General features: G+C 42.3%; 1 protein-coding gene across 2 annotated transcripts; it reads right to left on the bottom strand.

The window, feature by feature from the left end:
• Positions 1-19,027: 19,027 nt before the first annotated feature.
• Positions 19,028-27,967, bottom strand: LOC110503893 (protein FAM222B). Of its 2 annotated transcripts, none has more exons than XM_021582515.2 (3): positions 27,642-27,967; positions 25,594-25,724; positions 19,028-25,422 (listed from the first exon to the last, which is right to left on the bottom strand). In XM_021582515.2, the coding sequence occupies exons 2-3, from the start codon at positions 25,676-25,678 to the stop codon at positions 23,186-23,188; spliced, it is 2,322 nt and encodes a 773-aa protein (XP_021438190.2). In that variant the 5' UTR covers positions 25,679-25,724; positions 27,642-27,967; the 3' UTR covers positions 19,028-23,185. The 2 variants fall into 2 exon arrangements, with proteins under 2 accessions (XP_021438190.2, XP_021438189.2); XM_021582514.2 differs by having other exon boundaries at positions 27,552-27,708.
• Between the last annotated feature and the right edge of the window lie 16 nt (positions 27,968-27,983).

The following is a 27,983-nucleotide window of genomic DNA, read 5'->3' as shown; positions in this document are numbered from 1 at the left end:
CAAAGGACTAAGTCTAAACCAACAGAATGTCAACAAGAGTCATACAAAGTCAAACAGTTACTGCAAGAGTGGAACAGTCTCAGCGGATAGATTATTACAAAGGAAAACAGCAAAAAGGACACAAGTTGTGGTACCAAGTCAGTATAGAACACTGATTTACAAGTACTTACACACTGAAATGTCCCATCTAGGAACAGAAAGAGTGTTGAACTTTTAGCACGAGAACGCTTTTATTGGCTGCGCATGCAACATGACATTGAACACTTTATCACCAAAGTGTGTAAGTGTATCAGACAAAATAAACCCAGTGTAATAACTAGGGCCTCAATGAAACATGTACGAGCTACAGCTCCTTTCCAGATGATTTCAATTGACTATGTGCATTTGGAGAAAAGCAGAGGGGGCTACATTTGAGTTATTTTAGATAACTTTACAAATTTGCACAAGCCTACCCCACCAGAAATAAGTCAGGAAAAACTGCAGCAAAAAAGCTTTTCGATTATTTTTTCCCAAAGTTTGGCTTTGTGTCAAAAATCCATCATGATCAGGGAAGACAGTTTGAAAATCAGTTATTCAGAGCCTTGCAGAACTGTACAGGAATAGCCAATTCCAGAACCTCTCATCATCATCCACAGGGGAATCCTGTGGAGAGATTTAACTGTACACTGTTGTCAATGTTGCGCACACTAGATGAAGAGAAAAAGGCCAACTGGGGTGATTATCTGAACGAGGTCATTCATGCATATAATTGTACCACCAGTGATGCTACTCTGTTCTCACCGTATTTCCTGCTATTTGGAAGGGCTCCACTGCTACCTGTTGACCTTGTCTTTGGGTTACAGATAAAGGAACAGGAGACATCATACCAGGATTATGCTAAGAAGTGGCAGCAACAGATGGCGGAAGCCTATGACATCGCCAGTAGCATGGAGAAATCAACAGCAAAGGGAAAAGCCTACTTGATAGAGGAATTAAATTCCTATATGTTTAATACCCAATTAAATTAATACACTCAGCTCATTTCTAAGGATTTGTAAGAAACGTATTTGCATAAAATGGGCGGAGACCAGTCTCAAAATCAAGCACTAGCGTTTATTCTCGAGAGTACTGAACATGATACAGTTTACCACAGGTTATAAATTGAAAATGACGTCATTAGTTTTCGAACTGTCTCGTCTCTCCTCCACTCCGGTACAATGGCAGTATAGTTCTCAAGCCTTCCCACATCGTCTCTCACCAATTTAGATAATTTATGACCAAGCCAAGGTCTTCCTGTGTAGATAAGCATTCTAGCCTGTCTGACGATAAGTTCATTTGTTTCTACCAAGGAACAGACAGTCATTGTTCTAATTCATGATTATAATTACACACATTATATTCAGTACTAGGATTAAAATAAAATTAATACATCTACACAGTAACATAATAGTATTCTGATTAGTCAGTCCTGATTGAAAGGTATACATAATTAGTAATTATTGATAAAAAATCCCTTAACACTACTACGATCGGAAGAAAATGAGTTCTGTTCTGGTCTCAGGGGATCGTGCACTGGTGAGGAACATGTCAGAACGTGGGGGGCCGGGAAAGCTAAGATCACACTGGGAGGACCAAATTCATGTGGTGGTAACCAGGAAAGGTGATGACAGCCCGGTCTATGAGGTCAAACCCGAGAGGGGTACAGGCAGGGCCGGCACCGCAATATGCTCATGTCATGTAATTCCATACCATTTGAGGAACCTGTTGAAACACCCAGTAGAGGTCTGTGGAGAAGGGAACCACCCCAGCAAAAGCAGCAAAATGGGGAGAGCACTGAGTCAGGGGTAAATATGGAAACAGCTGAGGCCTCAGAGACTCAATCATCTCATGATGAAGTGGACACTGATTCATTGGGGTCACCCATGACCTTGCCCCACCGTTCAGCCCGGCAGAGGAGGCCCAGAGACATTCTAACCTATAACACTTTAGGGCTACCAAGCTCTTATCAGGATACCAACTAGAGATGTTCTGATGTGTATATATTTTCTTGTTTACCTTTACTAATCACAGTGTGATAATGTTTAGTGGGGGTTGCGTCCTTTCCCATAAAGGCAGCCGGGACATGTCTAGATAGTTACAGTGCCTTGCGAAAGTATTCGGCCCCCTTGAACTTTGCGACCTTTTGCCACATTTCAGGCTTCAAACAAAGATATAAAACTGTATTTTTTTGTGAAGAATCAACAACAAGTGGGACACAATCATGAAGTGGAACAACATTTATTGGATATTTCAAACTTTTTTAACAAATCAAAAACTGAAAAATTGGGCGTGCAAAATTATTCAGCCCCCTTAAGTTAATACTTTGTAGCGCCACCGTTTGCTACGATTACAGCTGTAAGTCGCTTGGGGTATGTCTCTTATCAGTTTTGCACATCGAGAGACTGAAATTTTTTCCCATTCCTCCTTGCAAAACAGCTCGAGCTCAGTGAGGTTGGATGGAGAGCATTTGTGAACAGCAGTTTTCAGTTCTTTCCACAGATTCTCGATTGGATTCAGGTCTGGACTTTGACTTGGCCATTCTAACACCTGGATATGTTTATTTTTGAACCATTCCATTGTAGATTTTGCTTTATGTTTTGGATCATTGTCTTGTTGGAAGACAAATCTCCGTCCCAGTCTCAGGTCTTTTGCAGACTCCATCAGGTTTTCTTCCAGAATGGTCCTGTATTTGGCTCCATCCATCTTCCCATCAATTTTAACCATCTTCCCTGTCCCTGCTGAAGAAAAGCAGGCCCAAACCATGATGCTGCCACCACCATGTTTGACAGTGGGGATGGTGTGTTCAGCTGTGTTGCTTTTACGCCAAACATAACGTTTTGCATTGTTGCCAAAAAGTTCAATTTTGGTTTCATCTGACCAGAGCACCTTCTTCCACATGTTTGGTGTGTCTCCCAGGTGGCTTGTAGCAAACTTTAAACAACACTTTTTATGGATATCTTTAAAAAATGGCTTTCTTCTTGCCACTCTTCCATAAAGGCCAGATTTGTGCAATATACGACTGATTGTTGTCCTATGGACAGAGTCTCCCACCTCAGCTGTAGATCTCTGCAGTTCATCCAGAGTGATCATGGGCCTCTTGGCTGCATCTCTGATCAGTCTTCTCCTTGTATGAGCTGAAAGTTTAGAGGGACGGCCAGGTCTTGGTAGATTTGCAGTGGTCTGATACTCCTTCCATTTCAATATTATCGCTTGCACAGTGCTCCTTGGGATGTTTAAAGCTTGTGAAATCTTTTTGTATCCAAATCCGACTTCTTCACAACAGTATCTCGGACCTGCCTGGTGTGTTCCTTGTTCTTCATGATGCTCTCTGCGCTTTTAACGGACCTCTGAGACTATCACAGTGCAGGTGCATTTATACGGAGACTTGATTACACACAGGTGGATTGTATTTATCATCATTAGTCATTTAGGTCAACATTGGATCATTCAGAGATCCTCACTGAACTTCTGGAGAGAGTTTGCTGCACTGAAAGTAAAGGGGCTGAATAATTTTTCACGCCCAATTTTTCATTTTTTGATTTGTTAAAAAAGTTTGAAATATCCAATAAATGTCGTTCCACTTCATGATTGTGTCCCACTTGTTGATTCTTCACAAAAAAATACAGTTTTATATCTTTATGTTTGAAGCCTGAAATGTGGCAAAAGGTCGCAAAGTTCAAGGGGGCCGAATACTTTCGCAAGGCACTGTATATGGCTGTTAGGCCAGTTTTCTCCGTTGTTCTCATGACCAGTACTTACATATTCTGTTTGTTTTGAGGCCAGGGAAATGTTTGGGACAACATTTAGTTCTTGCAGGGGAGGGTTGTAAGGGGTTTAATAAAGTTGTATTCCAGCCACTAGGGGGTACTCTGGTGAAGCCCATGGGAAATAAAGAAATATAGTTTAAGTGAATTAGGAAGAGTAAGAATGAAAAACTAAAGAAAGACTGTAAATGGCTGTTACCTGTGCTGACATGATTAAAAGTGAAGTAAACCGTACTTTTCGCGTTGTAGTTTATATGATAAGCTCATTGGAAGGGTAACATATACATTAAATACCCCAGCCCTGAAGCAAGCTTCCAGAAAATTTGAACGGAAATGGCGCTGCACCAAACTGGAAGTCTTCTGATCAGCTTGGAAAGACAGTACCGTGCAATATCGAAGAGCCCTCACTGCTGCTTGATCATCCTATTTTTCCAACTTAATTGAGGAGAATAATAACACTCTAAAATCAATTTTTGATACTGTCGCAAAGCTAATTAAAAAGCAGCATTCCCCAAGAGAGGATGGCTTTCACTTCAGCAGTGATACATTCATGAACTTCTTTGAAGAAAAGATCATGATCATTAGAAAGAAAATTACAGACTCCTCTTCAAATCTGCGTATTTCTCTAAAGCTCAATTGTCCTGAGTCTGCACAACACTGCCAGGACCTAGGATCAAGGGAGACACTCAAGTTTTGTAATACTATATCTCTTGACACATTGATGAAAATAGTAATGGCCTCTAAACCTTTGAAGCTGCATACTGGACCCTATTCCAACTAAACTACTGAAAGAGTTGCTTCCTGTGCTTGGCCCTCCTATGTAGAACATAATAAATGGCTCCCTATCCACCAGATGTGTACCAAACTCACAAAAAGTGGCAGTAATAAAGCCTCTTGAAAAAGCCAAACCTTGACCTAGAAAATATTTAAAAAACTTTCGGAGTATTTCAAATCTCCCATTCTTCTCAAACATTTTAGAAAAAGCTGTTACATAGTGTTACGTTCCCAAGTTTCTGTGTTGTTGTGGGTTTGTATGTGTGTCTATTTCAGGAAATAGCTTCCTGGATTCCTAAAGCAGCTTTTGGTCTGCCCCATTGCTGATTGGAGCTCTGACCCCTCCCTCTCGTCAGGGGATACAGCTGTTTCATCAAGTACCAACTCCTTCTCCAGCTTGGTAAAAGCCAGTGTTCCTTCGTCAGAGAGGAGAGCTTCTTTTTATGTCCTGTGTTGGTTGTGGTGGTCAGTGAATGTTTTTTGATATTATTTTGTAGCATCTCCTTCAGAGGTATGTGTATGACAATAGGATTTAGTGTTTGTGGTTACTGAAATTTCACACTTAGAGTATAGGTAAATTATTCTGTGTTTCATTTGTTCCCAGGGGGGAAGGGGAACACACCTTACACCTTGGGAGTGGTTAGGCAAGAAGCCTGCGGGCATACATAACCCGTAGTGTTTAATCTGTCTGTGCACACTAGGTAAGACCTGAAGACTAACAATGTATGCGAAACGCTTCAGTCTGGTTTTAGACCCCATCAAAGCACTGAGACTGCACTCGTGAAGGTGTTAAATTACATTTTAGACCAAGGCTCTGCATCTGTCCTCGTGCTCCTAGACCTTCGTGCTGTTTTTGATACCATCGATCACCACATTCTTTTGGAGAGATTGGAAACCCAAATTGGTCTACACGGACAAGTTCTGGCCTGGTTTAGATCTTATATGTCGGCAAGATCTCAGTTTGTCTCTGTGGATGGTTTGTCCTCTGACAAATAAACTGTAAATTCCAGTGTTCCTCAAGGTTCCGTTTTAGGACCTCTATTGTTTTCACTATATATTTTACCTCTTGGTGATGTCATTCGGAAACATATTGTGAACGTTCACTGCTATGCGGACGATACACAGCTGTACAGTTCTATGAAACATGGTGAAGCCCCAATTTTTGCCGTCCCTGGAAGCCTGTGTTTCAGACATAAGGAGGTGGCAAATGTTTTTATTTTTAACTCGGACAAAACAGAGATGCTGGTTCTAGGTCCCAAGAAACAAAGAGATCTTCTGTTGGGTCTGATAATTAATATTGATGGTTGTACAGTCTTCTCAAAAAAAACTGTAAAGGACCTCAGCCTTACTCTGGACCATGATCTCTCTTTTGACAAACATATCAAGACTGTTTCATGGACAGCTTCTTTCCATCTACTTAACATTGTGAAAATCAGAAACTTTCTGTCCAAAAATTATGCTGGAAAAATGTATCCATGCTTTTGTTACTTCTAGATTAGACAACTGCAATGCTCTACTTTCTGGCTACCCGGATAAAGCACTAAATAAACTTCAGTTAGTGCTAAAGACAGCTGCTAGAATCTTGATTAGAACCAAAACATTTAATCATATTACTCCAGTAGTAGCCTCTAAACTGGCTTCCTGTTAAGGCTAGGGCTGATTTCAAGGTTTCACTGCTAACCTAAAAAGCATTAGATTGGAGCCAGCCCATGTATCTTTCCGATTTGGTCCTGCAGTACATACCTACACATACGCTACGGTCACAAGACGCAGGCCTCCTTATTGTCCCTAGAATTTCTAAGCAAATAGCTGGAGGCAGGGCTTTTTCTTATAGAGCTCCATTTTTATGGAATGGTCTGCCTATCTTCATCAGAGACACAGACTCCGTCTCGATCTTTTAAGTCTTTATTGAAGACTCATATCTTCAGTAGGGCCTATGATTGAGTGTAGTCTGGCTCAAGGGTGTGAAGGTGAATGGAAAGGCACTGGAGCAACGAACCACCCTTGCTGTCTCTGCCTGGCTGGTTCCCAGGGGGGCTGGCTTACTGGTGCTCTTCAATGCCGTCCCTAGTAGGGGTGTGTCACTTGAGTGGGTTGAATCTCTGACGTGATCTTCCTGTCTGTTGGCACCGCCCTCGGGTTCGTGTCTCTCTCTCTCGACCTCTCGAACTGAGCCCTAGGACCATGCCTGATGACTCCTTGCTGCTCCACTTTCAACTGTTCTTCCTGCGGCTATGGAACCATGACCTGTTCACCGGATGTACTACCTTGTCCCGGATCTGCTGTTTTCGACTCTCTCTTCACCGCACCTGCCGACTCTAACTCTGAATGATCGGCTATGAAAAGCCAACTGACATTTACTCCTGAGGTGCTGACCTGTTGCACCCTCTACAACCACTGTGACTACTATTATTTGACCCTGCTGGTCATCTATGAACATTTGAACATCTTGGCCATGTACTGTTGTAATTGTCACCAGGCACAGCCAGAAAAGGACTGGCCACCCCCCAGAGCCTGGTTCCTCTCTAGGTTTCTTCCTAGGTTCCTGCCTTCTAGGGAGTTTTTCCTAGTCACCGTGCTTCTACATCGCCATTGCTTGCTGTTTGGGGTTTTAGGCTGGGTTTCTGCATAGCACTTTGTGACATCGGCTGATGTAAAAGAGAGGCTTTATAAATACATTTAATTGATTTCTCCAGTGTCAGATCATCGGTCTTTAACAACAATTTCTCTTTCAGTGGAGCACAATTTTTCAATGGACTGGTAAGGTTCAAATTTGTTTTAGATTGGTCCTGAATCTGCATGATCCCACTAGCTCTCTCAAGAAGACAAACAGTGCTAAAGACTCACCCCGCAGTTGAGCTTGTTGACTGAAGAGCGGGCGGCAGGGTAGCCTAGTGGTTAGAGCATTGGACTAGTAACTGGAAGGTTGCAAGTTCAAACCCCCAAGCTGACAAGGTACAAATCTGTCGTTCTGCCCCTGAACAGGCAGTTAACCCACTGTTCCTAGGCCGTCATTGAAAATAAGAATTTGTTCTTAACCGACTTGCCTAGTTAAATAAAGATAAAAAAATCTGTCATTTTGATTAAGATATTAATGAGCGAGCTAAGACGACGTAGTCAATATAACTATTTGTTCAGCCCTTTTGAAATGTACAGCGACAGAATTCAGAACATGGGCCGTTATTACAGTATTCTCACTGTACACCAATTCAGAACCGTAGGATAAGTAAGGGGGCATATGAGCAGACAATGAAAGTTCTTACAATATTCATAATGGTGACATTTCTTTAAAATAGGCTATAGGCTACATGTGCACCACTGAGTCAGAACAGTAGGCTAAGTTATGAGGGGGAAAAGGGACCAAATTATTAGGGTGAGGCACACGGGCTACTAACTTACTACACAACATACACTTAGCATTACTTAGCTACAGTATACATATTTCCCTGGGATATTACATCATTTATGCAGCAGCATACAATATAATTTTAGACTCACCTGGTTGTGCTGTGCTCACTTGAACAGTTCTTGTGGGCAAATTTTGTCATCAAAGTCTGTCATTCTCTGGATTCATGGTGTTTTAAAGACAATTGGGAACTCTGAAATCAAATCAAATGTATTTATATAGCCCTTCGTACATCAGCTGATATCTCAAAGTGCTGTACAGAAAGAAAAAGAAAAACAAAGTTGAATCATGACGTCAGTGATCTTCAGGTCGGAGCTCTAGAAAGAGGCCCTAGTTCCCGGCATGAAATTCCGAGTTGGATGACCATTCAAAAGTCGGAGCTCGTTTTTTTTCATAGTTCCCAGTTTTCTTGAACTCACTGAAGTCAGAGATTTCCCAGTTTCCAAATTTCCTGTTTTGAACGCGGCAAAAGTCATGCTGGATTGACCGCATGGCCCAATGTATTCAACCTTTTCTGGCCCATGGTGTTGCATGTGAATATTTATCCTTTTAAGCTTAGAAAAGAGACCCTTAAAACCAAACTTGGACCACACACCTACACCACCAAATAGCAGGCTAGTGATTGCTTTGTAACGCTTGCAGTTTGTAACGCTTGCAACTTCCAACTTGTTGTGTAATGTTTATGGCCGATGAGCACAGATATGTTTTATCTATAATTTATCTTCATATGAGAAGGATTGAAAAGGATTTACCAGTAGATTGTTGACTTAATTCATGATGATGACTGCTTATCGAGCTTGCAGGTTAAGATTTTGAAAGTTTAATGTTGACATGATCAGTCCAATCAAAGCTACAGTAGATATAATGTGATTTGACGTCATTTTATGGATGGGCACTTGAAATCTACGGAAGCGCCAAAGGAGCTTGAACTTTCTAGCTCTCCCTGTACATTTTGCAGTGATGTAGTATCTCCATGAGTGGCAGAACACTGAGCCAATCATGGTGCAGCTAGAGAACATTACCAACCCCTACGCTCTGTATTTAATAATGAATAATAATGAATACATAAAAACTATGAACTAACACATATGGAATCATGTAGTAACCAAAAAAGTGTTCTACAAATCAAAGTATATGTTCTATTTTAGATTCTTCAAAGTAGCCACCTTTTGCCTTGATGACAGCTTTGCACACTCTTGGCATTCTCTCAATCAGCTTCCCCTCGAATGCTTTTCCAACAGTCTTGAAGGAGTTCCCACATATGCTGAGCACTTGTTGGCTGCTTTTCCTTCACTCTGCAGTCCAACTCATCCCAAACCATCTCAATTTGGTTGAGGTCGGGTGATTGTGAAGGCCAGGTCATCTGATGCAGCACTCCATCACTCTCCTTCTTGGTCAAATAGCCCTTACACAGCCTGGAGCTGTGTTGGGTCATTGTCCTGTTGAAAAACAAATGATAGTCCCACTAAGTGCAAACCAGATGGGATGGCGCATCCCTGCAGAATGCTGTGGTAGCTATGCTGGTTAAGTGTGCCTTGAATTCTAAATAAATCACTGACAGTGTCACCAGCAAAGCACTCCCACACCATCACACCTCTTCCTCCATGCTTAACGGTGGGAACTATACATGTGGAAATCCATTCACCTACTCCGCGTCTCACAAAGACAGTTGGAACAGTTGGAACCAAAAATCTCAAATTTGGACTCATCAGACCAAAGGACAGATTTCCACCGGTCTAATGTCCATTGCTCATTTTTCTTGGCCCAAGCAAGTCTCCTCTCTTATTGGTGTCCAGCAATACGACTATGAAGGCCAGTTGATGTTGAGATGTGTCTGTTACTTGAACTCTGTGAAGCATTTATTTGGGCAGCAATTTCTGAGGCTGGTAACTCTAATGAACATGTACTCTGCAGCAGAGGTATCTCTGGGTCTTAATTTCCTGTGGCGGTCCTCATGAGAGCCAGTTTCATCATAGCGCTTAATGGTTTTTGCGACTGCACTTGAAGAAACGTTCAAAGTTCTTGAAATGTTCCGGATTGACTGACAATCATTTTTTGAAGTAACAATGGACTGACCTTGGAGCTTTCTCTTTGCCTATTTGATCTGTTCTTGCCATAATATGGATTTAGCCCTATTTGGTAAGACCATCTACTGTATACCACCCCTACCTTGTCACAACACAACTGATTGGCTCAAACGCATTAAGAGTGAAAGAAATTCCACAAATAAACTTTTAAGAAGGCACACCTGTTAATTGAAATGCATTCCAGGTGACTATCTCATGAAGCTGGTTGAGAGAATGCCAAGAGGCTCTGCCCCACCTGCCCTCAATGACGGGTCGCCACTGGCATGATCACACTGCGTGAACTACTGTAGTGTTCCTCGAGAGCTTGGACTGACGATGTAAACTTGTTATCCACTGGCTGTACAGATTGATAGCTACCATACACAACTGGAACAGGTGGATCTCTGGGGACCAGGAGAAATACAGATGGTGGAGGTAAGCTAAACTCGGCCATCCTCGTCGCCAAAATGTTACAAATGCCTGGAGGCTTGTTCTGCAATTAAACTGTCTTTGCAGTTTTACTTACTCCCTCACGCTTTACTTCAGATGAACATGTTAACAACTCGAACAAACACATTTTTCCAATCCTCACACATCAATACATGCACAACATGCCCGATACATTCTTAAAGTAACAGTATTCAACTTTGGTTTTAGAAGTGAGGGGAACAGTATTATTATAATTATTTTATCCAGTTGTATTAACACTCCAAACAGCCTACCCAACCGCTCGGTGGCTTCCGCATGGTCCTAAAGCACACTGTTGCCTTGATTTGTGTCTCATTCCAATGATAAAACTGAGGGGGACAAAATTGCAATTTCAGAATGTCCCCAGTGAAAGTTGCGCACCTGCTGAACACAACAGTGGGAAAAAGTTTTTAAAGACTACAATCTCCTACAAAATTCAAAGTGTGTCTTGGGTAAATGCCCAAGGTATTTATTGTCCATCACTGATTTATTGATTGATTGGTTGGTTGATTGGCATTGCTCTGCAGGTCAGACAGCCCTGTATGTGGCCATAGAGAGGAGCTTAGACTTTGTGGAGTTTAATTGATCTGGAAGTGTTGGAGAGACTACAGAAAGATAGGGTGGGTGTTGATCCATCTGATTTGTTTAATATAGACGTCTGGATACTGTGTATCAGGATTTTGTGGCCATTTACACAAATGGTTCAAAAGATCCAAGACCAGAACGTACTGGGTCAGCATTTGTAGTGCAGGAACGTGGGATGGTGATCTGCAAATGTATTACAGATTATCTGGTTGTATATATGGCGGAGCTGATGGCCATACTGTTAGCCTTGCAATGTTTTGAGAAAGTATGCTCTGATTCATGTGCAGTGCTGATGAGTCTGCAGTCCTTTAGCTCACGTAGCAGACAAGACTTGCTTTATGATGTACTACAAACCCATGGCATAGAGAGATGGGTATATAGGTAAGATTTACTTGGGTACCAGCCCATGTGGGGTCGGTGGAGAATGAGGCAGTTGATGTCATGGCTAAACAAGCACTTAGTAGTGGGGATGTTGATGTTTCAATGAGCAAGGCCGAAGCCAAAAGCCTGATATTGACAGTGATGGTGCAGAGATGGCAGGAGAAGTGGAATAGAGATACTACGGGGCAGGCATTTATTTCAAGTACAGAGGAAAGTCGAGGAGGGGAGGACGTCATGTGTTGCTACAGTGTGGGCAGTATCAGAGGGAAAGAGAGAGGCTGAGATCTAGTATGAGGGACAAGGGGATACATGAGTATATTGAGTAGAACCTCATTAGATATAGTCTGGAATATTTTATATTTCTTAAGAGCAACGGGGCTGGCAGGTAGGATTTAGTTTCTCCCTGGGTCTGGTCCACACTCCAGTACAGTAAGTGGCGGTAATGCAAGATAATGTTGGATGCCTACCGCCAATAAACCCCACCGAAGAAGAATACTAAAAAACGTGGAGTTGCTGGTACAGAAAGAAGCAGACGTTCAGCCAACATGGGACCACAGGTTCTTTCTCTGGCCCTCGTCTGGATCAACTTGCTCTAATACTCTAGTGAAATAATTTCGACATGTAAATATTAGATTTTTAAGTTGTATTCAATGATTATATGATTCGTTCCACCAATTCAGTGCCTTTTGAGAAGTGTAACACGGTGAAACAAAAATGTTTGATTTCACCTAATTTTAACATAAAGAGCAAATGTTCAACTTCATAAAAAGCATGTTTTCACATCTGAAGACATTAAATAAAAAAATATACAATAGTAAGTGCCTATTAAGTGCCAAATAAAGTAACAGGGTTGAAGATTTCTTCGTAAATCAGACATAAATCCTCTTGTGATGGGAATGTGGAAGTTTGTTGTGTGCAACCGGGACTGGCAATTGAATACAAGCTTCACCCCAAAAATGATATTGTTAAAACAATTCTAGTCTGTCTATCTATGGGTAACAGGGTTGATGTGTTTTCCTCGACCCGCTCAGTTTTCCACCACAAAACACCAGAAAATTGCCAAAAAGAGTAGAACCAGCTCACCTGTTTATACATAAAGAGTAGAACCAGCTCACCTGTTTATACATAAAGAGTAGAACCAGCTCACCTGTTTATACATAAAGAGTAGAACCAGCTCACCTGTTTATACATAAAGAGTAGAACCAGCTCACCTGTTTATACATAAAGAGTAGAACCAGCTCACCTGTTTATACATAAAGAGTAGAACCAGCTCACCTGTTTATACATAAAGAGTAGAACCAGCTCACCTGTTTATACATAAAGAGTAGAACCAGCTCACCTGTTTATACATAAAGAGTAGAACCAGCTCACCTGTTTATACATAAAGAGTAGAACCAGCTCACCTGTTTATACATAAAGAGTAGAACCAGCTCACCTGTTTATACATAAAGAGTAGAACTAGCTCACCTGTTTATACATAAAGAGTAGAACTAGCTCACCTGTTTATACATAAAGAGTAGAACCAGCTCACCTGTTTATACATAAAGAGTAGAACTAGCTCACCTGCTTATACATAAAGAGTAGAACCAGCTCACCTGTTTATACATAAAGAGTAGAACCAGCTCACCTGTTTATACATAAAGAGTAGAACCAGCTCACCTGTTTATACATAAAGAGTAGAACCAGCTCACCTGTTTATACATAAAGAGTAGAACCAGCTCACCTGTTTATACATAAAGAGTAGAACCAGCTCACCTGCTTATACATAAAGAGTAGAACTAGCTCACCTGCTTATACATAAAGAGTAGAACCAGCTCACCTGCTTATACATAAAGAGTAGAACCAGCTCACCTGTTTATACATAAAGAGTAGAACCAGCTCACCTGTTTATACATAAAGAGTAGAACTAGCTCACCTGCTTTAACTTTATGATTTGACTATTTGATGTTCAATGTTTCTTTTGAAAAAAATGTCACCATATTAAAATGACTGTTCGAACGGGTCACGTAACAGGGTTGACCTTAAAATGAGGGACAGATATGAATAAATCACTAATCACATTATTATAATTATTTTTATTTAATTAACCTTTATTTAACTAGGCAAGTCAGTTAAGAACAAATTATTATTTATAATGACAGCCTACCAAAAGGCTTCCTTTGGGGATGGGGGCCTGGTATTAAATATACAAAATAAATACTATATAAATATTGGACAAAACACACAGCACAACAAGAGAGACAACACAATACATAAAGAGAGACCTAAGACAACAACATAGCAAGGCAGCAACACAACATGACAACAACATGGTAGCAACACAACATAACACCAACATGGTTAAATATAACGTATTATTTAAATAATAGTCTTCAGAAATGACTTTGTCAAAGCAACAAAATAACTAAGGCTTTTCAGTAATGGTGAAACTTGGATACATTTTGGGATTGAGTGTGTTCAAATCTTCCTAGAAGTGACACAGTTGACGGCGGAAGGTGTCAATATGCTGCATTTTGGCACTTTAGCAAGCCTTTATTCATATAGAAAATCTGATTTATTGGATTCTCCATGTGGTCTATATTAAATGGCACTTGATTTAATATGACAGGCTTTTAAAATTCAAAATTGGTGCACAATTTCTACTTAAAATATCAAAGGGGTACAAAAAAACACTCATTTCGTGGAACGACCCATATACAATATACCTAGTATAGGTGTGTTCTCAGAGTGACTTTCTTTAAATGTCCTACCCTGCTTGCACTAGAATCATCTTGACATGCTGATCCTCTTCACAGACTTCTCGAGGAGAAGTGGTACAAGTTTGCCAGTAAGATAAAGGTAACATTTTTATTTATTTTTTATTAAAAATATATTCTTGATGAACTTCCTGACTTACGTGGTATACCTGGGCATCTTCACCAGTGGGCTCCTACAGAAAGGAAGGACAATTGAGTCTCTTACTGACCAAAAATTCCCCAAATATGTATACACCTAATATACATACACCTTACCCCCCCCCCCCCCCAAACAAATTCTATAACATTTATTTTCTGACAGATACACAATTTCTTTATGCATTGTCTTTGCCAAATTATATATTTATCAAAGACTTCAATGGTTTCACCAAATCCCAAATATAACAGAAGCTGACATTTGATCTATCTGATTTGCAAGCCTATATTTCCTGTTGAGTATACACCACCTGACTACCTGTGTTTCGTTGGCGAGTTCATCAGTGTCATAAGAGCAGTCTACTTCTTCTGGAGAGGGGCGAGAATGTGTGATTTCTAAGCATTACAAAATGAATGCACAAAGTGTAAGTGCCTCTGGATAACAGCAATCATTTTAAATTATTAAAATGTAACGTAAATGGGACAAACTATTTTGAATGCAAAAGCTCCCTGTAGGAAACTATAGGAGAAGATGCCAAGTGATGTTCTCGGTTCTCCTATAGTTTCCTACAGGGAGCGCTCCTCATGGTGTGTGTAGTGTTGTGTGAGTGTAGGGAGTATGTGGGGCCCCTGGTGCTCTCTCTGGCCCTTGCCTGGATCAGCCTCCTCTACTACTCCAGATGCTCCAAACTCATGGGAAGTACAAGGAGTCCCCGTCATGGGAATTGAACGCCGGCCAGAAATACACCACCACATTCACATAGTGGGTCGGTGATTCAAGAAAACACAACAAGAAACCACCCTTCAACAACCTCCAGTTTACCACCCTGGCACTGTTCAAGTTCACCACTGGCATGGGAGACCTGGAGTTCACAGAGCAGATCCAGTACAAAGAGGTGTGTACATGGGACCTGTATTGTGAGACTTCTATTTTGATAGTGAGACTTTTATTACATTTTTTATGGCTCTGGAGTAAAGAGCACTGTTTGTGCTCATTTTGTTATTTTATTTTTGTACTTAATTTTTTTTTATTGAAGACATTGAGTAATCATTCACAGTGCAGGCTGTAAAAAGTAAGTGAACCTCTGTGTTGACGACTTCTCCCAAAGCTATTTGGAGTCAGTTGTTTCAATTAAGGAGATGAGATTGGAGGTGTGGGTTTCACAGGTGCCCTGCCCTTTAAATAAAGGCACACAAAGCCAGGTTACTGACAAATCTGTTCTTCTCTAGAAAGATTGGTTAGTGTGAACCATGCCTCGATCCCAACAACCTTTACAGGACCTTAGAAGACGCATTATAGAGATGCACAAAGCTGGAGAAGGTTACAAAAGTATTGCTAAAGACCTTGGTGTTCATCAATCCACGGTAAGACAAATTGTCTACAAATGGAGAAGATTCAGGACTGTTGCTCCTTTCCCTGAAAGTGGGCATCCTGTGAAGATCACTCCAAGAGCACAAAGGGCAATCCTGAAAGAGGTGAGAAAGAACCCAAGGGTAACAGCAAAATACCTCCAGAAAACTCTACAAACAACGAAAGTCTGTGTTCATGTGTCCACTATCAGAAAAACACTGAACAACAATGGTGTTCATGGAAGGACACCACAAAGGAAATCACTGCTGTCTAAAAAAAAAACATTGCGGCACGTCTCAAGTTTTCCCAAGACCACCTGGATGTCCCACAACGCCTCTGGGAAAATGTGCTGTGGACAGATGAGAAAAAAGTTGAACTTCTTGGGAAAAATGCACAACGCTATGTGTGGAGGAAAAAGGGCACTCCACACCAAAACTGCATCCCAACTGTGAAGCATGGTGGAGGGAGCATCATGGTTTGGGGATGCTTTGCTGCCTCACGGCCTGGACACCTTGCAATCATTGTGGGAACAAGGAATTCAAAGTGTATCAAGACATTTTACAGGAGAATGTCAGGGCAGCAGTCCATGACCTCAAACTTAAGAGAGGTTGGGTGATGCAACAAGACAATGACCCGAAGCACACAAGTAAATCAACTAAAGAATGGCTGAAAATGAAGAAGATTCGTGTTTTGGAATGGCCAAGTCAGAGTCCTGACCTTTATCCAATTGAGATGCTGTGGCATGATCTGAAGAGGGCTGTGCAATCAAGACAACCCAGAAATACTGATGAACTGAAACAGATTTGTAGGGAGGAATGGTTAAAAATTCCTCCTCAACATTGTTCAAGTCTTATAAGCAGCTACAGGAAACATTTGGCAGAGGTTGTTGCTGCTAAAGGAGGATCTACAAGTTACTAAATTCAAGGGTTCACCTACTTTTTCCAGCCTGCACTGTGAATGATTACTCTGTCTTCAATAAAAATGTGAAAATTACAACTGTTTGTGTGTTATTAGTTTAGTCAGATTGTTTGTCTATTATTGTGATTTTAGATGAAGATCTGACAATATTTTGTGAGTAATCAGTGCAGAAATCCAGGTCATTCCAATGGGTTCACAAACTTTTTCTTGCAACTGTATGTGTTTGTGTGTAAGCATGTGAATTGTTTAGAAGTTTGGATTGTGTGTGTGTCCAGAGAGACCACGTACTATCCTGGACCCAGAGAGGTACCTGCCCATGTGTCTGAAAGAGAAACTGCACTCAGGAGAGGTGCAGAAGACGGGACTGTCGGCCGGAGATGAAAACCGCATGGTTTCCTAGGCAGAATTTAAGGTCAATGGAGACTTTCAATGGAGTTTCTCCATTGAGCAGGATTTTCTACTCTAGCACTAGACTTAATCTTTGTCCGGGAAACTGGTCCCTTGAGTACATTCCTATAGTAGGATGAAGGCTAGCCTCGCGAGAATTCGGCATCTGGTTATGTACAGTGCATTGGGAAAGTATTCATACTCCTTGACTTTTTCCACATTTTATTAAAAATACAAAAAATATCACATTACATCATATTCAGACCCGTGCTCCCAAGTGGCACAACGGTCTAAGGCACCTCATCTCAGTGCTAGAGGCATTACTACAGACCCTGGTTCAATTCCAGGCAGTATCACAACGGGCAGCGATTGGGGTCCCATAGGGCGGCGCACAGTTCAAAGGGGGTGACAATCTAGACCCAAACTGTTACAGACGTATATCCATCCTGCCCTGCCTTTCTAAATAATTTGAAAGCCAAGTTAAACAGATTACTGACCATTTCAAATCTCACCATACCTTCTCAGCTGTGCAATCTGGTTTCCGAGCTGGTCACGGGTGCACCTCAGCCAAGCTCAAGGTACTAAACGATATCATAACCGCCATCGATAAAAGACAGTACTGTGCCGCCGTCTTCATCGATCTGGCCAAGGATTTCGACTCTGTCAATCACCGTATTCTTATCGGCAGACTCAACAGCCTTGGTTTTTCAAATGACTGCCTCGCCTGGTTCACCAACTACTTCTCAGATAGAGTTCAGTGTCAAATCGGAGGGCCTGTTGTCCGGACCTCTGGCAGTCTCTATGGGGGTACCACAGGGTTCAATTCTCAGGACGACTCTTTTCTCTGTATATATCAATGATGTTGCTCTTCCTGCAGGTGATTCCCTGATCCACCTCTACGCAGACGACACCATTCTGTATACATCTGGCCCCTCTTTGGACACTGTTAACTAACCTCCAAACAAGCTTCAATGCCATACAACACTCCTTCCGTGGCCTCCAACTGCTCTTAAACGCTAGTAAAACTAAATGCATGCTTTTCAACCGATCTCGCCCGCCCGGCTAGCATAAATTGCTAAATTGTAATTACTTCGCTACTATGGCCTATTTATTGCCTTACCTCCTCACACCATATGCACACACTGAATATATACTTTTTCTATTGTGTTATTGACTGTATATTTGTTTATTCCATGTGTAACTCTGTTGTTTGTCGCACTGCTTTGCTTTATCTTGGCCAGGTCGCAGTTGTAAATGAGAACGTGTTCTCAACTGGCCTGAAAACAGTTGGCCCAGCGTCATCCAGGTTTGGCCATCATTGTAAATAAGAATTTGTTCCTAACTGACTTGCCTAGTTAAATAAAGGTTAAATAATTATTTTTAAAAATACTCTTTACTCAGCACTTTTGGCAGCGATTACAGTCTTGAGTATTCTTGGGTATGACACTACAAGCTTGGCAAACCTGTATTTGGCAAGTTTCTCCCATTCTTCTCTGCAGATCCTCTGCCAAAGGTGCTTCAACAAAGCACTGAGTAAAGCATCTGAATACTTATGTAAATGTGATATCAGTTTGTTTTTACTTTGTCATTATGGGGTATTGTGTGTAGATTGAGGGTGGGGGGTACAATGTAATACATTTTAGAATAAGGCTGTAACGTAACAAAATGTGGAAAAAGACAAGGTCTGAGTACTTTCTGAATTTTTTATTTTTTTTAACCTTTATTTAACTAGACAAGTCAGTTAAGAACAAATTCTTATTTTCAATGACGGCCTAGGAACAGTGGGTTAACTGCCTGTTCAGGGGCAGAACGACAGATTTGTTAGCTCTGGGATTTGAACTTGCAACCTTTCGGTTACTAGTCCAACGGTTACTAGTCCAACGCTCTAACCACTAGGCTACCCTGCCGCCCCGAATGCACTGTACATGTTTAGAATGACTCATTGTTTGTATATCCTTTGAAAATTCAATACGTATCACCTCAAGCCTTGCTGTTACAAATAAAATAAACAGAATCGGTTTTGCAAATGCAAACTTTATTTTGGTTAGGGGAGAATGTTTGTGCAAGGCATAGTTTCTGAAGGATAGGCAAACTGGAATAACACAATTCTACAAAGTAGAGAAACATGAGCTTCCCCGACCACTGCCATTCATGTCACATTTCCACTTATGTGGAGCAGAAACTCTCACAAGCACAATTTAGTCATCACAGTCCCACATGCTGTTCTTACAACTGTCTAGAGGGCAGTAGACAACTTTTGTCACCACCTTAAAATAGCATGAGTCATTAAACTTAATTCAATCCAACCTGCCTAAAGAATGTTTGTGTCCAAAATGGCCCCCTATTTTCTAAATAGTACCCTAGGTCAAGTCATACACTATAGAGCGAATAGAGTGCCATTTTGTACACAGTCTGTATCTAGGCTTTGGGCCATGGTGGTGGGGAAGGTTTGGTGACTTTGGTCAGTGGTTCAGTAGCAATCATTCAGACTCCTAACAGTGTCTGGAAACATTGTGGCACGTGAGAACGGACTTCTGTCTAGTATCAGTAGTTACAGTTAGAAGCTTGGGCCCCCAACAATGGATAGAAGTGCACCACTGTGTAGTGTGCACAAGCACCTAGGCTATGCTTCACACCCTTTCTCTCTCTCGCGGACACACATTCCATATTAAGTCCAGTGGAGGTACTTCATATGAAATAGTAACTGTAAACCTGATTTTCTCGAGCTGTACAACATTATAAAACAGGTCAAATCAGCTAAAATGGAACGACAGGTACATTGCTTGGTTCACTGTAGCAACAGTTGGTCCATTTCCACTGCAAAGATTTACCATCTCACATTTCTAAAATCCATGACAACACAGTATAAATAGTAACCTTTATTCCACTAGTACAACCCATACATCATTACTATACATACACACACACACACACACACACACACTATTGTGTGTTCAGACTTGAATTCATTAGCAGCTTCAAGGGCCAGGCACACAACAGTAGTAAGAGCCAAACAACAGAATCTAGCTACCGCCCTCAGGGAAGAAAGCTCAATCCATAAGATTAAAAGGTGCTACAAAGGGGACAAGTTATATCAGGAAGCTTGGTGAATTGCAACAGCATTAGGCTACTTCCAAAACAAAATCTACCCTCTCCCACAACCCATTTCCCCGTAACATGGAGGAGACTCACTCTTGAGCCTTTTAGTTTCGGTTTTGGTCCACCAGCTTCGTAACAGCTGTTAAAACGATATTTGTTGTTATTGAAAATATATTTCACTGAGATTTAGATGGTACAATGATTCCCTACACTATTCAGTGCTTATTTTCTAACATACAACTGAAATTGAGGGAACCGTGTGGAATTTTAGCAACCAGGAAATTCCGGAGCGATTTTTACATTGGCCGCTTGACCCGATTTCCACTAAATAACACCGCCAAAGTCAAAACAGCTTTCCCATTTCAACAACATGTTGCTCTGGCGGGAGACGAATATCACAGCTAATTGGGCAGGTATGTAATACTATGAAACGATATCATTCCACTATTACTGCAGATATATTATGGCCATTTTATGAAATGACAATGCAAAATCATATGTGTAGCACCTTTAAGGCTACATAAAATGACTTATGACTTTTCCATCTCTTACTGAATGCAGCTAATTGTGAGATGTCGGTTTGCATTGTTTTGTGTCTGATATGCTTTACCTATGGCACCTATGAAGAAAAACCTATGGCTTCAGAATGCAGTGATCAAGGAAATAAATTAGCTAAGATCTAAATTACTGAAGGCTATTTGTCACATAGAAACAACTAAAGAAACGTAGTCTGAAGACCATAGTTACAGCCCAGTGCCACACACACCTATAAAACTCTGCTAAATATTATTCATACTTTTCATCCATTAAAAGGAGGATTTTTACTTAGCAATTTAAGTGTCCTTAAATGAAAACATATGCAGAAACAATTGCTAGTATTATAACTATTTGATATCGGACTCTACACCATGCAGTTTGAGGAAATCCAGCATGGTGTATGTAGTAAGTCATACAACATTTAAGGTGTCGAGGGTAACTAATAACATTTTAAGGCTTTTTTTCAAGAGTTATCAGGGAGGAGGAATGTGGGGCCATCACAAGAGTAAGCCGTTACCCAAGCTAAACTGAGGAAAAAAATGCAGCATGCTAGACCCATAGAAATACAATTACTAGAATAACAGAAGTAAATCTATTTCTATGGCTAGACCCATCTACTAGCATGAGGTAACCTGCATTTAAAAGAACTGGACCTCAGTTCTTCTTTCTAGGTAGTACAGAGACAATATACAATCAGGGTTAGGCTAGCAAGAGAAGGACAGGCGTATCCTACGAAGCAAGCTAGATCTACTCAGGGTTTTCTAAAGCTAGCCAGATTCTGTTAGCGTCACAATCCAGCTCTTATTCGTACTGCGACAGTGGATATTGCTCAGGCGCAGGGTAGGGTAGTAACTGCACATGTATGTCGCACATGGCTGAAACATCAATCCATGGGCGAGTCAGTGCCACATTTTCATTTGTTGTGAAATCAAAAATAAAATCTTTCAAATACCAGACTATGGAATGAAATGGGCTTTTAGAAGCACCATCTTTATTACTTATCGTTGATGCCAACTTGGTGTGCTTATCAATGAACAACCACAAGGACCTTTCCCCCCCACTCCTATCGATAACATTTTATTAAGTTATTAAAAGTGTTACTGGGTGTGAAGTATAAAATCCATTGTCATGACCAAATATGTCATGTTATATATTTTAACATTACTCTTTAAGACAAACAAATGTATTAAATATTTAAAGCACTAATCTTCCTCAAATGAAAGGGATCATGACGCCATCTTTGCAAGAGGGTGGAAATCTAACTCTGTTGGTCCTCCACTCGTGGCTCAGTCATTTCATTCAGTGTAAGTGGAGTTAGCCTTCCCCAGAGCAGGTTAGTTCTGAAGGATTTGTTGCCAGAAATTTACCTGGCTAAAAAGGTGAGCCACTTTCATATGACCGGTTAACCCGAGTTGAACTCAGTTGATCAAAGTTACCTCTCTAACTCCTCAAACCTGCTTCGTAGGATACCCCTCAGCTTACCAAAACCCCCACAGACAGGCAAAGATCCACAAGGAATTGTTTACAGTAGTGTATAATGGTGAAACAAAGTAGCAAATAACATTAACCCTCTGGTATGTTCAGTTGTACTTGCAAGTGATCAATTTGGTCTTTGCGCACACAGACAATCCCTTTCAAGATCAGGGGATTGATTCTACAGGGTTCACATTATTCTAAGACATTTCATGTTTTTCCAGAAGTGAGCTTTTGTTCCTTTTGTAAATGTTTAGCATAACATCTTGATTCTCCAAGTCTTCATACTGAAAACATCACCGGTGAAATTCAAGTAGAGACAATTAAAGTAACAGCACACGGTAGGGATAAAATAAACCATTAAAAATGACTTCAAAAGCACTCCGTCTTAAGGCCTTACCATACACAAGAGGACAGGACACAATGGCTGTAGCATTACCTTACTGTATATCGGGAGAGATTGAAGTAAGAATATACTCTTAGACATTGACCTGATTCATATTAGCATACACAAATACCCCTTCAGCAAATTAGTCCCATTGGGGCATTAAAAAGCATGTATCCTCCATCATGTCTATATGGATTTTTTTAGATGCATAATTGTAAATGTAAACATAGGACAGGAAAGAAAACCCCATTTTCAGCCACTGTAAAAGGGAGTGGTTGGTTCCATGACAACCTGGGCATAACTGGCACTTATTATGTGGAAAGGAAGTAGACCTACTATGTTCTCTAACTAGTCCTAGATCACAATAGCGTATCCCAGAAAATACTACAATCAGCAGATGTCGATGTTGTGGTATGAGTAAGTATTCCTCATCACCAGAATAACAATATAAAACCTCTCATCTGGCACTAAGGTTTAACAGATACCATTTTAAAGGGCCGAGGACGCATTAAAAAAAAACTAGATAAGTCAGCGATTGAACACTGAGAGCAGGAGCAACCGACTAGGGAGAACATTCAATTGATCACTTGCAAGATATCTACATGTTTACACCTGATTGTAACCTTGAATCATTCACCAACCATAACACACGACTGGTGAGGTGAAGAGAGATATCTATCTATCTATAGCCTGGGTGGTGAGCATGGATATTTCTACTGTTACCTAGCTCTGGGCTCTGGGCTGGAGCTCTACTCATGGGGGGCCTGTGCATCTTCCCCATGGCGCCTGGGTTCTGCTGGAACGCCTGGAAATCCCCAGACAGGTAATCAGACACATTCTGCTGCATCAGCTTGGTCTGACCCAGGTCTGGGACCCCGGGTCTGGCTCCAGGTCGGTACTGTGATCCTGGTGTGCTGCAGTCTATGGAGGCCCCTGCCGGGCCCCCCTGGAAGGCCATGGGCAAATCCTGTGGGCCTAGACCGTCACTTTTGGCTGCTTGTAGGACACTGCCCCATGGAACCTGCAAGTAACGCCCGTTGGTGTAGCTTGGCATGGTGCCGCCCGCTGGGCCGGTGACGGGTGGCGAGGGGGTTGTCTTGTCTGATGGGTGTTTAATGGGGAAAGATTGTGGCTGCGGGGCCAACAGCTTTTGGGGGTAATTGTGGGTCTTGGCAGGGAAGCCAGGCCCAGAGGGGGCTTCCCTCCTGGGGTTTTTGCAAGGTTGGGCTCCATCAGGCAGATGCTGCATGTGAGCCAGCTGGTGCTGGTTCCAGGAGCGCTGCTGTTGGATTTGCTGCTGTTGGAGCTGATGTTGCTGCTGTAACTGATGATGTTGTTGCTGCTGCTGGTGAACCTGTTGGAGCTGCTGTAACTGATGTTGATGCTGGTGAGCCTGTTGTAATTGCTGCTGCTGTAATTGCTGCTGCTGTAATTGCTGCTGCTGTAATTGCTGCTGCTGTAACTGCTGCTGCTGTAACTGCTGCTGCTGTAACTGCTGCTTCGTGTCAGTGTGGAAAGTAGGTGGCATCCGATTCATGACAGCCATGTTGGGCTGTAGGCCATTAGCACCAGCAGGGCCCTGGGACCCTCCAGGGGCTTTCTCTGTGTGGCCCAGCAGGGACGAGGGAAGGAGGCCAAAGTTGTGGGGTGTGTTGACCCTGGAACTGGCATTGATGAGGAGGTTACGGCTGATGGGACTGGGGTTGGCGATCTGGCCCTCGCACACCGAGGTGGCGCCGAGTCCAGCCCGAGCCTGGCAGAACTGGTTGATCTGGTGCACGATGCTGCTCAGGTCGGTGCCCGGCCGGTTGTGGTGCAGGCCGGCCGCCATGGACAGTGGGATGGTGGAGGTAGATACGGTTACGTTTGGTGGAGCGTCTGCATCTGGCAGCTTCCTGGGGCCATAGGGGGGGCATGGCTGGGGTTGCAGGGCAATGGAAGCAGAGGGGGAGCCAGGGCCAGCACTGGAGGCCTGGGGGAGAGGCTGAGATGGGGGGAGGCCCTGGGAATGTTGCAGACTGGGTTGCTGGGCCTGGGCCACATCAGACAGGTGTCGCAGGCCCTGGGGGAGAGGCTGTGACAGGGGCAGGCAGTGGGGGTGCTGCAGGCCCTGGGAAAGTTGCAGACTAGGTGGAGGCTGGGCCTGGGCTACGTCAGGCAGGTGCCGGAGACCTTGAGCCCGAGCCTGCTGTAGTAAAGCTTGTTGGTGGGGAAGAGTCTGGTGCTGCAGAGTCGGAGGATGAAGAATATGCTGCTGTTGTTGCTGCTGTTGTTGCAAAGTCTGCGTGTGAGGCAAACTCTGCTGCCGCTGGACATTCTGCGGGTGCGCCAGATTCTGCTGTACCGTTTGCAGCTGGGACAAGCTTTGTTGCAGCTGTAAAGTTTGAGGGTGGGCCATGTTCTGTTGCTGTAAAGTTTGCGGCATATTCGGTGGCTGTGAAGTCATGGGGTGAGCCATGTTGTGCTGCACAGCATGCTGTGGATGGCCCTGTTTCTGTGCCAATGCCTGGGGCTGGGTTTGAGACATGCCCTGGAGGTGGGGGACAGGCTGGGGGAGGTTTAAAGTGCTCTGAGCAACGTATGGCCCGCTGTGGAGGTTCATGGATGGTTTGGGAAGCAGATGGGCTCGGCTGCTGTCCGTGTCTGTGAGGACGCCTTTGCCAGGCGAAGTGCGGAGGACGGCCAGGAGGCCCGCTCTAGTGCTGCTGACTTGAGACGGGTAAGAACTCTGGCGCTGGCTGGAGCTGGATGTGTCCAACCCGTTCACAGTGCGGCGGATGTGCTTCCTCTGTGGTACTTTGACACTGTTGGGGAAGATCTTTATGGTCAGAGGATTGTTGGCGACTTTCTTAGCAAAGGCATCCAATTCTGCTGGGGTTGGATAGTTGGCAGATTTCATCTTCTGTGTAGTATCCCCTAGGATGGGAACAAGGATAGAGGGAGGGAACAATACATTTTAGCCTAACCAAAGTTAATTCATTCAACTAATGACTGGAACAGATATACAACTCATTAAGTAGAAATATGAAGAGGAAACTGATTTCTCTGATATTATAGTACTCAATTATATCAAATAAAAACACTTACATTGCTGAAGTCCAGTGTTCATCTGCGTGTGGGAGAGAAATCGGGGGGTAGGTTCACCTGATGATGCTGGCAGACAGGCCAGCATGTCACACTTCCACTAATGCAACATGGGAAACGCTCTCCTCACCATGCTGAGAGAGACACACACATCAGCAGTCAAACACCACATTGACCATGTAAAATGACTCAGCCATGAGGCTATTTATTTACTGTACATTATGTGACCGTTCTAAAATGGCAGTCAGTAGTCAGCAGGCATTTGCACCCCAGCCTTCAACAGCAAACACACTGCCTGCAGCTAGACAGAGATAGCAGCGGGCTTAATATGGAGACGCCTTTTCTCCTTTCTCAGGGCACAGCAGGACAGACTGCATGATGGCTACCGGCTAGAGAGCCTCCAGCTGCCTTCACCAATCTCTGTGTGTGCATCCCAAATTACACCAAATTCCCTATATAGTGTACTACTTTGACCAAGGCCCATAGGGTGGTGACGAGGAAGAGGCACTCCAAAGACCATTAGTGTCCGGAAGTAATTTAGCCATTCATTATAGTCATTGTGATCTGTAGAGCTGATATTTTCCTGTGCCAATTACCTCATGACGTTTCTGGATAGCTCATTATATTAATAAAGTCTTTAATCAACAACTACAATAGTCAGTTGAAAAAAAGGATACAGTACTGTACATATCTGGCTGTGCTGTTAGAATCACAATTAAGGGTGCAGTATTTTAAAACTAGCATTCAGTTAGCCAGCTAGTTTAGCCAGGGAAAACGAGCTTGGGCCAACAGTAGTGTGCATGTGTACCAGCTGGGCGCACATGCACACTAGGCTAATTCAGGAAACAGATAGTAGTTTTTATGCCCTGATATAAGGAACCGGCTGCGAAAAGTTTGATTAAACAATTCAGACTGAAAAGAATAAGTCAGATGACTTATATTTAAGGAGCAAGTCGATATACAATCTCAAAATCAGCTGTAACTGTCAACAGTAGAACAAAACTCAAAAGGATGTTTGAGTGAACCCTGAATACAGAAAATGAATGGTGAATTTCCTTCCGAACACAATAAACTCCTCACCACTCTATAGGGCTCTGGTCAAAAGAAGTACACTATATAGGGAATAGGGTACCATTTAGGTATGTGTGTCAATAGTTTACAATACTAAGCAATGCAGAACAGCTTTGTGTTATGTATGTAATGGTGCCTTGTCACCCAGAACCCTTTTCAGTTCCGAAGCTAAATGTGACAGAATTCAGAAGTCCCAATGACTCAAGCATGATACGTCTTACACTGTAGCTGGTTAGTGTATCCAGCTGACCAGTTCTTGAAAATTATGGGCATGTAGTTAGCTACTAGTTACAATAAATATATTCAGTCAGATGACTGGGTCTACCAGAAATGTTACTGCATCATTGCGTAAATATCAATAACACTAGTCATTCAACGTGGTTGTAGCCTAGGTAGGGCTTCTCTGATCTAGAATACCAGGACATGCATATAACTAGCTCGCTAGTTATGAACAAAGAATTCTTAAATATTATCTAGCTGGTGTCATCTTTGAGCAGCATTGTCTAGTAGTCAATAGACCATTCAAAATGTAAATGAACACTAGCTAGCTACTTAGCTACTGTACTGACAATATTTGCGTGCCAAAAAGTATATATTTTTTCAAATGTATAATATAACCCTGGAATTGTAGTTCTAAATCTGTAACGTTACTTAACTAGCTACCTTCTCGTGTAACTGTAGCCTAAGTTAACCGGTTAATAAAGAAGCAAGCCAATGATGAATGCTAACAAGCTAGTGTTAAATACCTCGAGTCATAGCACCACAAAGCATTGAACACTTCTTTGTACTGCTAGCGATCAGCTAGGCTAACTAGCTAACGTTAGCCAGCTACTGAAGTAACACTTTTGCTAAAGGAAACACCAAAAACAAATAATACGCTAAATACTTACTCCCCGCGAAGTCAAGAGAAAGGCATTTGCGAAAACGTCATTTTAGCGAGATGATCGAACATAGATATTTTGGTTATGTTGTTAGCTCACCGATGCCTTATTTCTGGTATTTGCTTTCTGCAACAGCAACTTTGAGAACACATGCGCAGTGGGCACTCTGTGGGTTTTAGGACCTTTATTACGCATATTTTAGGTGTGCATACTCAATGCCTGACTAATATTCCTTGAGATTCCTGATGAGATGAAAGTCCTGAGATTCTTCCTGCAAGATGCATTAAAAACGAATTATGATAAGGATTGATTGAATGAGTGACAGGCTTTGGCTCAAATTAATAAAGTATCGCAAGACTAACTGGGGCGGTAACCGAAAAGCGTTGGGCCCGTAACCGAAAAATTGCTGTATCGAATCCCCGAGCTGACAAGGTCAAAATC

Source organism: Oncorhynchus mykiss, chromosome 24 (assembly GCF_013265735.2).
Source record: "Oncorhynchus mykiss isolate Arlee chromosome 24, USDA_OmykA_1.1, whole genome shotgun sequence".
Classification (NCBI taxonomy): domain Eukaryota; kingdom Metazoa; phylum Chordata; class Actinopteri; order Salmoniformes; family Salmonidae; genus Oncorhynchus; species Oncorhynchus mykiss.
The sequence above is the reverse complement of the archived record's forward strand: the minus strand, read 5'-3'. Positions and strand labels throughout refer to the sequence as shown.